Source organism: Alosa pseudoharengus, unplaced genomic scaffold, assembly GCF_046254945.1.
Source record: "Alosa pseudoharengus isolate Yale_2024_CS ecotype anadromous, Long Island Sound unplaced genomic scaffold, YU_APseudo_1.1 YU_APseudo_1.1_scf_21, whole genome shotgun sequence".
Lineage (NCBI taxonomy): Eukaryota > Metazoa > Chordata > Actinopteri > Clupeiformes > Clupeidae > Alosa > Alosa pseudoharengus.
The window spans coordinates 18,470,784-18,483,283 of record NW_027468674.1 but is presented as its reverse complement, the minus strand read 5'-3'; the positions used below and the strand labels follow the sequence as shown (position 1 = coordinate 18,483,283).

Sequence of the window (12,500 nt, the reverse complement as noted above, 5' to 3'; positions counted from 1 at the left end):
GCCAGTGTCCACAAACCCATAGACAGAAGCAGTATGAGCAAGCTGATGAATCAAATGAATGGATAGATAGAATAGACTCAGGTGAACAAACAGAGAGAACAAAAAGACACAGGGCAGACAGACGCATAACCGTTTGCAAATGCAGAGTGCTCGACACCAAAAAAACAGGGGGGTTTCTCCTTCCAGAGCTACAGCCCCCACTTCAGTCTCTATCGTGTGTTGGGAACCTCCAGAGTTTTGAAACAATCATTTTGTGTTAACTCATCACCACTCAGTCACAAGCAACGACAGGACTGGACCCAACAGGACCCAATCCCACCACCCGCACCTAAGGGTCTCTGGCCAGTACTGCCTGGGCCAAGTCGTGAGAAAGACGCAGTTAGTGGGTTATGGGCCCAAATATATATTCCTGCGTCTGTGTCCCACGCACGCAACGGGTGACGAGAATTGCGTCGTCAAAGCGGCATGCGGGGTGTGTCATGTGCCTCCCAATAATTGTGACCGCGCCTCAATGACGCACGGAGGAGTAACGCCCCTGATCCACTAGCACGCGGTGCGAACACCGCGACGCAGTATCCCTATTCATTTCTATAAGAAGCGAATTCCGCACCCGCATAGGATTCTGGGTATGCTGTGCGACGAGTGCTGTGGCTGCGGCGCGTCAAAAAGTTCAGCAATCCCCAACTTTATGCAAATGAATCCGTCCATCGCGGAGCGAGTATCCAATAGTAGAGCAAAACGCAGGGGAGGTCCATCATCACGTAGCCTAAACAAAACCTAATTTTCCGGTAGTGTGGTTACCGCCAACGTACAGAAACATGTCAGATGAGAAAAAATAATCATAGCAGTGTCTACATTCCCGTGTTTGTATGATGTGTGGCTAGAATCCTACAGGGACAACTTCATGATTGAAATGACCGCCCAACTTGCAAACTAATTTATAGATGTGACTTTCCCTCTGTAATTTCAAAATAGTGGAGGAAAACATTTTGTTTGGTTGTTTTACTAGGCTACCTGCTCTTGCCCTGCCATTTCCAAACATCTACAAAAGGGAACGCCCATCAAAGCGTCTTCATGGAGGGTAGCGTCGCGATTTGGGGAATTCGCATCGCGTGCTAGTGGATCAGGGGCGTAAGTCACTTCTTTAAGTCTTTAAGCCTCCGCACAAAGGTGCCGACATGAGTGTAGCACACTCCACTTTTGACATTCAATGACATTAGATTCCATTGTTTTCAAAACAACCTCGCACCCCCCACCATCGAACCTTTTAGCATCCGCCTTGTAGATTACGAAGCTGTTCTATTTTTGTCGGCGCCGCTCAATACAATCTCTTGTTTATCGAATGCTTGTCAGTTCAAAATCTCTTGTGCTTGCGTGCGTGGCCAGGAGGTGACAGAAAGTCTCAGCGCATGTCGGCACCTACAGTATGTGCTGAGGCCTTTAGTTTTCTCACAACCAGGGGAGAAGAGTTACAGTATCTGACTTTAGACAGAGTGACGATGGGTGGAAATAAAACACAGGAGGAACAAAATCCACAGGACTTAACATTTAGATTCTTTGAGAGTCTGAGACACAGAGAGAGACAGAAATGAAGAGAAACAGAGTGTATTATGGCCATAACTGCATTCCTAGCGCTAACCAGGGACCACACCACTGCACTTAACCCCACAATATGCCTTGTCTCTGCGGAGGCGAGCGGGAACACCAGCAACTAGGATAATTTAATATATACAGCACACTTCTACCACATGGGCAGCCATCACGGGACGAGAGAGAGGCAAAAAAAAAATAGATCCTTACAGGCACAGAGCCATACACACACACACACACACACACACACACACACTCTCCTCTCTGTGTCGGTTTGTCTTTCTTTCCCATTCGCTCACTCACTCACTCACATGGATACACACACCGACACACACCGACACACACACACACACACACACAGCCTCTCCTTTCTGTGTCTGTCTTTCTTTCTCACTCACTCACTCACTCACTCACTCACATGCAGACACACACACACACACACACACACACACACACACACACACACACACACACACACACACACACACACACACAGCTTTAGAGAGACAGGCACACAACCACCCCAACAGTAAAAATGTAATTTCGCTCCCCATGTGTGTGCTCTCCTCCCTTTCGACTTTCTGAGGTTGAAATCAGATGATGTAACGGCCAAGCTGTGCTCTCTGTGCTTCAGGCCAATACGTTTGGGTGTCCTTGGGCTACACATATGGTTTTTGATTTGTTTTCTGATTTGCAGAAAATCCCCCACAAGCAGCATCAGCACAAAGACTACCAGCACTATTTGCAAAGCATAGCATTAGCATAACAATAAAAATTGAATGTTCAAAACATTAAGCAACATTAGAGTTTTTTTTTCCAGTCAACATAGTCAAATGGCTATCGTGACTCTTCAGTGTACTATGATCGGGATAGGTTTCCTGAGGGAATACTTTACAGCGAACCTTCAATTAAGTCAAGCAGTGTTTGAAAGGATTAAATGACCTCAACACATCAAGTCATCATCTAAACAGACTTGATAATACCTTAAAACAGACGAGGTTTGTCCAGTATTTAGACAGAAAGCCAATTAACTTCACAAAGCTCATTTGAAACAGGCTCAGAAAATGAGGCCGCACATATGTGATGCTATGTGCTCAACAATGACAACACCGAACGATAATTACTCAGCTAAGCAAACTTTCAGTAAATAAATGCAAATCAGCCAATTTATAAGATACTGTCCCCCAAACAAGGCCACATATAGGCTTCACTGCCACTACCACCATGAATGTTTGAATGCTCAGCTCACAGACAGTTCAGATAGGCAAAGGTAATAGCTTAATACATGCTGATGAAATGAGGCCAAGTCAGAGGATGCTACGCTAAACTGTGGGAAACAGTGACTGGTACTGTCCCTCATGGCCAGGGACGAGGCCGGCAGGGTCGTGGGGGTAGTTGTTGGGGGGATTCTCTGGTATGTCTGCATATCTTGGGATTTGCTGAACTAAGCGGTCAGACCCCTGGCAATGCTATGGCCTCGCATTCAGTCCGGGGCTCTTCTCTGAGACTGTGGCGACAAGATCAACAATGAGTCAGTCAGCCAGACAGCCAGACTACAGACTGCAGCTCTACTAGAGGAGACATACTTGTGATGCTCGACATTCACTGGACTGAACTAGACTGTCCTCTTGCCACCCAAAGGCATTCTGCCTAGCAAGGCAATAGTAGAGAATAAATGTGTGGTATTTACGCGGCTCTCTTTCCACTACTAGTCTGAGTCTACTGTGAGGGTCAGACGGATACCAGATGATCCGCCTGAAAGACAAGTGAGGTTTCTGTCGTGGCAAAATGAAAAACAAATGCTCTAATAAATAGCTAGAGAATGACTGGTGGCTACCCTCCATAGGGTAGTGTAGGAATGGCTACCCTCATACTGTACAACTGTGCGTTTTGTAGATCACCAAAGAAACAGGTCACCAAAAAACCTTCACAAACCAGAAGAAAAAAAACCAGCAAGGAGGAAGTTGGAAGCAGGTCGGGGTGGTATGTGGCACACAGAGGAAATGAGGTCGAACTCTTGGGCTTGCTGTCCTCTAACCTGTCCTGTTAACCTCTATTCAATGTCCCCATGAGCCTCCCAATGGATCTCACAGCACATCCCTACAACATTACTGGGTTTCAACTCAAGCAACACATACTTTGACTAACCTCTATATTATTTATTTATTTATTTTAAGGTTTATTTAGACATGGACAGTGCACATTAATGAACATAAAAATGTAAATGCGCCAGAATTAGCCAAAATGGCTATTTTGCATCTGTTGTCCATGGGCCGATGTTAACAGGCCAGATGTGCCTAGAAGAAACTCTACACACATCATACCTACACTATAGATAGACTAAGCTTTATAGCCTAATACCATGATGTCTCCTCATGTCATGATGATGTCCTCAAACCCCACAGACAAACCCAGTACATGATTGAGTGTGAGATACTTTAAGAGTCTGAAATGGTAGGAAGTGGAACATGAGAGTGTGTTGTGACAATCTCTGTTCTATGATGGTTATTTAGTGTTCTTTTGCGCCTCCGGGCTTCCCCTAATAATTCTCTGATTCACATCATGACACTATGAACTGTGAGTAATTCCGTCAGCGAAGTCTGCACAAATTCCGCCTTTCGGAAAATGTGTATAAAGGGCTCTAAATGTCGGCAAGACAGCCCTCACGCACTTGATGATTTAACAGTGGGACGGCCCTAAGCCCTGTCTGTGTATTTCTATGTGTGTAATGGCATCCTTACACCAGGAGACTTTGAAAAGATTTGGGAAAGATTCTTGAAAGATTTGAGTCTTTTAACTACGGTAATCCCCCCCATTCAAACTACTCAAAAGACTACAATCTTTCAAGAATCTTTCCCAAAACTTGTCAAAAGTCTTCTGGTGTAAGGATGGCTTAAGTCTCTTCGGGTTAAAACGTCTTCTAAATGCAAAAACGTTAAAGACAGATGCACACAGCTGTGCTTCACATGGTGGAAGTTGTAGTGAACTCCCCCATCTTCACTGGAAAAGGTACCTCGAAAGGAGCTGCATAAATGTAACATGTTATGGGGGGTGCTGTGTCACAACTGGCTACAGCCCCCATACCAAGTGCCCACAGGGGACCCGGATTCGAGTCCAACTCGGGTCATTTCCCGATCCCACCCCATCTCTCTCTCTCTCTCCCCCCACTCACTTCCTGTCTGTCTCTTCTCTGTCCTATCACAATAAAAGCAAAAAAGCCCAAACAAATACACTCTTAAAATGAATGTTTTGTCCCTATCTAGACACAGAGATGTGTTAAAGAACAACACAAGTTATGTTATTTTCAACACATATTGTGTAACAAATTAAAAAAAGTATGTCACAAACTGTGTTGTCCCCATCTGGACTACAGAGATGTGTTAAAAACAATGCAAGTTGTGTTGTTTTCAACACATTCGTTTTAAGAGTGTACACTCATAAAACGTAACATGTTATTGTTTTTCGCAATAAACGGAGCGACTGCAGCATCGCAGCTCCCTGCTCACCAGCATATGAGTCCGGCGGCCACGGCGGACCATGTGACGCAGCAGGAGTTGGGCTTCTTGCTCTCGTCCTCGTCCTCGTCCTTGCGGCAGCAGCACAGGCAGCTGAGGTAGATGGCCAGGCCCAGCAGGTTGATCCCCAGGCCGGCCGCCGCCACGCACGCCAGGAAGATCAGGGTCTGGATAGAGGGAGGAGAGAAGGTGGAGGCGGAACAGAGGATGGAGGAATGAGAGAGAGGAAAACAAGTTCAATTGATTTGTCAATGGTGGTTTTGTTTTTGTGATCAAGTTTTTAGTAACATGTGGTGTTATCCAAAGAGTTACAATGACCAAGTCAATATTACCCGGCTTGTCAATGGTAGGGTTTTTTATGGTTATGGTTATGGTTATAGTTACAGGATTTGGCAGATGCCTTTGTCCAAAGCGACACATACAAAAACAATATAATATTTAAAAATAATAATAATATTTTGTGTGATCAAGTTCTGAATAATATGTAGGGTTCTCCAAAGAGCTACAATGATAAAGCAATGTAAACCATTACAAGGACACTCCTGCCATACAGCGCTGTTCTTCACAGGTGCAGGTGTTCTGTACTTTTTGTGACATTAAACAACATGGTACCAGCTAAAGTACTTCTAGCAAAATTAAACAATCCCCTGTTAAGGGAATGCACAGTATAAACCAAAGATTCTAGAACAGAGCTCTGTAGAATCTTTGGTATAAACCAAACACATTGATTCACGGAAGCGTGACTCTTCAGCGTCAGTGCATTGCATGCAATCTGCTCAGATCTCTCATAGAACAGATTGCTTTCTCCACCCAAAAACAAGTGACTGAATTCCCCCCCTAAAATAGCCTAGGCGCGAATGGGAACAATAGCTCAGCCTACTTACTGCTCGCTGTAGGAAGCAGTGTCTAAAAACGGGCATGCCATTGATGAAGAAACAGCCAAGAAAACCACTCCACATTCCTCTCCTCTTAAACACACACACACACACACGTGTACACACACACACGTGTACATACACATACACACACACACACACACACACACACACACACACACACACACACACGTGTACACACACACACACACACACACACACACACACACACACACACACACACACACACACACACACACACACACACAGGATTGTATGCAGTTTTGCATCAGGAAGAGTAATGCATTCTCCTCATTTCGGTATCGTATCTGATGCCATCGACTCCACATCCATCTCTCCATGCAGGAGTAGAGGACAAGACAATAGGACTGCCCACCTACTCAACTGACCTGATCATGTACCTTCTCTCTTATGTTGAATTTGAAAAACCCAGAGGCCCAAGAATGGTGGACATTATGGAGAAGATGCTGGCAGTGCTGATATCTTTAATTGCTGTTATGAATAGGCCACGCTTATAGTGGAACATGCAATTTAATAAAGCAATGAATGACGTTTCAGCTTTGAAAACGTATGGTGTGTTAGTTAGGGGAGTTTTAGGGTGGATGGGGTTTAAGAGTTCAGTTTTGAGTTGCCTTGTTTACTGGTAGCATCAACTATTTTAGAACAATTCCAATCAATAAAGTATTGTTAAAAACTTTCTCAGTAGCCAGAGATGTCAAATTCTCACAGATTCTCAATTCTCATGCTTTCTCTTCACTCGCAGCCACAACATCCAGCCTAGTCAGCACATTAACTCTACGACTCTGTGAAAACACTGTACACTGTACTCTCTGAGGGAACACCTGAAGCGACGCCTCTGAACAACTATCTGTGCGGTGGGATGCTAACTCAGCTAACTCAGCGGAGTCTCCACATGCCCAGTAGCGAAGGCTTTAAACTCTACGGAGCTCCGCTACGGGAGATGTCATGCGGTATCACGCAAAGCTCCACTTGAAGGAGGAAAAATGCTTACTTGAAAAAAAAACCATATATGGATAAACTTGGGTTACGAAAAAAGTAAGCAAGCCAAAGAATACCTGCATACTTTTTCAATAATCATGGTCTTATGCTTAGCCTACTTCTTTGGCCAACTAAGCCTCGCTATATAGATTTTCATACAGAATACAGTATACTATGTGCACTCTATACAGTATACAGTATGTGGGTGTGTCTAGTATACTGTATTTATGGATGATTTAGTATAAATACATAAAAGAAACCTTGGTGAGAACTGGAGCTGAACCAGGCCATTGGTGCTCAGCGTAAGCCATTGCTGTTGGCACACGGTGCCCACTGGTGCCCATGTAACCCCCATCTCCTCTTGGCACCCCTCTCGTCCCACAGACTCACCATCTGCTGTAGGGGGGGAAGCGATGGGCGAGGGTGGGCATGGGCGAGGGGGGTGCCCACTGGCCCGATTAATGGCCGCCACGTCTCACCCACCGAGGGGCCAGACAGCTCTTTCAAGATGGAGATTTCAATTGCTTTGTCTGACATTTATTTTCCGATTGACATTTGATTTTTTGTTTTTTTCTTTCATATACTGTGGTCTTGGAATATTCCATAGTCATCTCACCCCGCATCACTGAAGGTGGTCACGACTGGTATCTGTGAGCCAATATGTTTGCTATTTATGAGTGCGCCTGATCTGCCAGCAATGTAATTGGATAAAAGGGACTGCTAAATGACAATATGGGAACTTAACCCAAATACATACAAAATGATGGAGAACTAACCCAGTGGGGAAACGTGAGCAGGGGAGACAACAAGGCTGATGCTGGGTGGTTGGAGTCGCCTATAGTCATGCTGCTGGCCATCGTGTAGACATCTCACACGCACGCACACACGCACGCAAGCACGCACGCAAGTACGAACGCACGCACGCACGCACGCACGCACGCACGCACGCACGCACGCACGCACGCAGAGAGAGAGATAGGGAAATAAATCAGACGCTGCAGGAACCTCTCTGCAGGAGAGATATATGGGCGTCTCCCTATCAGAGTGGCAATAATGTGTGTGTGTGTGTGTGTGTGTGTGTGTGTGTGTGTGTGTGTGTGTGTGTGTGTGTGTGTGTGTGTGTGTGTGTGTGTGTGTGTGTGTGTGTGTTAAAAGGGCTGTTTGACTGGGTGGTGGAGGAGGGGTGTTAATTCAATACCAATGGGAGGTGTTGGCGTGAAAGGTAGGGGGAAGGGGTTTGGGCGTGAGTGGTAATAACTGAGGAAAATCAGTGTGTGTGTGTGTGTGTGTGTGTGTGTGTGCTGAAGAAAAAAAATGGGATGCACTCGCATTAGCTGAAAAAGGAGGGAAAGGCACACAGCCAGGGAGGGAACTAATCACCCTCAGTAGCCACCCCACACACCCACCCACCCCACACACCCACCCAACACACACACACACACATCCCTCCCTGTCCTCCTGTCTCTTGCCATTGCTATGGCAACCCCAGGTTGTTGGGTGCTCTCTCTCTCTCTTGTTGGGCGCGTCTGAAAAGGGGGAATTATGCCGGTCTATTTAAATTAGGCAGCATGTGACGGGCCCAGCCTGAGCCACCCTGCACTGGTCTTATGACTCCACACACACACACACACACACACACACACACACACACACACACACACACACACACAGCAACCTGGAGCTAAGGACACACGGAACACAACAAAGATGGAGAGAGAAGGAAAGAAGGAAAGGAGTGGGAGAGAGAGAGAGAGAAAAAGAGAGGGGGAGTAGAAAGGAGAAGAGAAACGATACACACAAGGAACACAAAAGTATTAAATGGGAACGTCAAAAACCGTTGATGACAAACAAACTGTGAGCTTACCAACACAACGGCAAGCTGCTCAGTAGTGTGTCACACTGAGTTTTAAATTGTATCATCTCATTGAGGTCAGCGCTGTTCTGCTCTTATCATAACTACTATTTAGCTGTCATCCCAGCTTACCCTGCCCCCTGTGTGTGTGTGTGTGTGTGTGTGTGTGTGTGTGTGTGTGTGTGTGTGTGTGTGTGTGTGTGTGTGTGTGTGTGTGCAGGCGTGCTCACAGAGCCACTTTGAATTGAAATTTGGATAAAAGAAAATGTTCTCTTTCCCTCCTCCCTCTTCCTCTCTCCATCTCCCTCTCTCCCTGTCTCGTTTCATTTCATCTTGTTTTCACACACACACACACAAACACAGAGAGAGAGAGAGAGACACACACACACACACAGTGGGAGGGATGTCAATGGGACGCGCAGGTTTTTGTCTGATCCATTATCAAACGTGGATTCAGGAACGCCACGGAACAATCGGATCTGTTCTGGAATGCGAGCGCTTTCAGAGGGAACAGGGGAGCTCCAGCAAGACCACTCAGCCATGAACGCTCACCCCCCATGCCTCCATTCTAGAACCCCACCACACCCACTCACCTCCCACCCCCCACCCCCGACCTGCCCTGCCCTTCTCTGTTCCTCAGCGCTCCCTCAGCACCCCTACACACTCCCCAGCGCAAGCTCAGAACCCCCCCACCCCCCCCCTCCGCGCGGAGTGTTCAGTGCTCTCACACACGGCATGAGTGGGCGTGCGAAAATAATGACACATGAATTATGGATCACCTGTGCTCCTCGCTACAGAACAGAACAGAACAGAGAGAAGAGAGGAAGAGAGAGAGAGAGAGAGAGAGAGAAGAAGAGAGAGAGAGAGAGAGAGAGAGAAGAGAAGAAGAGAGAGAGAGAGAGTAGAAGGTAGAGGGTAAAGGAAAGAAGACAAAGACAGCAGGAAGGGGGAGAGAGGGGAGTATGCATGCTCTTACACTTACACACACGCTCTTGCTCTTGCTCTCTCTCTCACACACACACACACACACACACACATTATCAGGCGGCCTCAGGAAGCGAGCTCTCACCAGTCCAGTATCTGGGCACGGTCGATTGCCCTGATCTGTGTGAGACACAGCAGGGGCGGGGCTGGGGTAACTCAACACCTCAACCCCCTCATGTAGAGCCAGAAGAGCTGACATGGCTCATGCAGTGCCATCCCATTATCAACACACACACACACACACACACACACACACACACACACACACACACACACACACACACACACACACACACACACACACACACACACACATACACTCACACGCACTCACACGCGCACACACACACATACACTCACACGCACTCACACGCACACACACACACATGCGCACGCGCACGCACGCACACACACACACACACACACACACACACACACACACACACACACACACACACACACACACACACACACACACACACACACACACACACACACACACACCTCATGGATTAAATACAACACCACTATCCTATTCCGTCCAGTGGATAAAATCATCTGACCATTGACCACACGTAAGTGCCTAACTATCCCAGCATAGATAGATAGATAGATAGATACTTTATTGATCCCTAGGTGAAATTCAAGGTCCATACCTCTCCTATCAGGTCCTATGCATAAAAGCATCTGCTAAAATTACATTACTGTACACACCAAAGCAGTGTGTTCGTGTTTGTCCATATGGGTCTCATGTTTTGTGTCCAGCAGAGGGGACGGGGATGCCATGTTTTGTCCATCTGAATGCGTGCCTTTGTTTGTCTCTTTGTCTCTGGACGGGGCTATTGTTTCCCCTCCTTCCTGGTGTCTCTCCTCTGCCCTGCACTCCCCCTCTCCCTAAAGGGGGCAGTCCGGGACAGATAGAGAGGAGGGGGAAGTGTGTGTGTGTGTGTGTGTGTGTGTGTGTGTGTGTGTGTGTGTGTGTGTGAGAGAGAGAAAGAGAGAGAGACAGAGAGAGGAAAAGGGTGTGTGTGTGTGTGTATGTGAGTGCACACATATACACACATATGTATATATGTGTATATATATATATATATATATATATATATATATATATATAACAGAAATATATAATATTATAAATATATAACAGAAATGAAAAGAAAAATGAATGACCATAAGTCACACAGGATGAAAGATGACACTTGGTTAGACACAATCATGTGCTGTGCAGTGGATCTCAGACTCACACACACACACACACACACACCTCAGCAGAGGCCAATGTGATCTCTGAGGGCCACTCTGGCCTTCATGCAGAATGGACTGATCAGCATCTGACTCAGACTGCTAATTAAACCCAGTAGGATACAAGGCCCGCAGGATGCCCACCTCACTGCTGAGTCTGGACACTAGAAAAGTGCCGTTCAGGCAACAACAACGCAACTCCATGGGCAAGTGGCTCTTAAAGTTCTGCTGCCGCAGTTCTTATAAGAAGGTCTGTGTGTCTATCACACACACACACACACACACACACACACACACACACACACACACACACACACACACACACACACACACACACACACACACACACACACACACACACACACTCAGACAAAAGTTCTCCTACAGCAGTTCTCATGAGGCAATCTCTTGTCTCGTCTCAAACACACACACACAACCACACTCACAGACAGTGGTTATCAGAGTTCTCCTTTTTCAGTTCTCACAAGTCAGTATCTGTCTCTTTCACAAACACACACACACACACACTTACAGATACATACACACAGATAGCTTTCACAGTTTAACCACCTCCCCCCTATCCACCTGTCTCTCACACAAACACACTTACTTCCACACGCACAGTTGCGCGCACTACACACACCACATCACATCCTATAAGCCATCTAAATTCACTGAAACCCCTTAAATAGGATTTTGTCGAGTCGGCCTACATTTATCGGTGGCAGCATTACTGTAAAGGCGTCCCTGTGAATCTCGACACCGACAGGAAGTGTTCTCCAGCTCAGGGAGAGTAAAAAGAGGGCGCAGTCTGTCTGACAATACGTCGGCAGATTCATGTACTTACTTCACCTTTATCTCCCGAGACAAGAATTCTGCACTTGAGCGTCTTATCTGCGAGCAAAAGGTTCTCGGAATTCAGCCCCACACATATCAAAAGGAGGGAAGCGTGCGACTGTGTGAGGTGTTAATAAATCATTGTGAGAAGGGATGTCAGGCGGAGAACGCGGGTTCTAAATATGGATCGCGGAAGACCCCCTTTTCGGCTTAACTTTTTAACGCCGTGCGTCATTGCTGGTTCTCAGAACATAGAGAACGGAGGTTGCGCGATGTCACCCATACATCACGGCATTATCACCTAGACTCAGAGTGAGCTGCTGGCTGGGGTCTTTAAGGGAGGAGTTAAAGGGTGACCATTCTTCATGAACAAACCCAGGACACACTCACACACACACACACACACACACACACACACATGCCTCATAATGCCTCGCATTATCTCCATGTGGCGGTGCAATTAGTCCACTTACAATATATGTGAAGCTCAGGGTGTGGCAATTAGAGGAACACATTATTTTTACTCAGGAAGCTCACTAAGACTTCTGATGAAAATCTGTATATTTGCTTTGGATAATAGTA

At 46.4% G+C, this 12,500-nt stretch overlaps 1 protein-coding gene across 1 annotated transcript in view; it reads right to left on the bottom strand.

Moving 5' to 3' along the window:
* The window catches only part of ttyh2 (tweety family member 2), a 92,634-nt gene that overhangs the window by 61,955 nt on the left and 18,179 nt on the right, over nucleotides 1–12,500 (bottom strand). Inside the window, exon 2 of the mRNA XM_076298052.1 lies at nucleotides 5,097–5,272. Within this exon, the coding sequence (XP_076154167.1) occupies nucleotides 5,097–5,272 (176 nt within the window). The remainder of the gene's footprint in view (nucleotides 1–5,096; nucleotides 5,273–12,500) is intronic.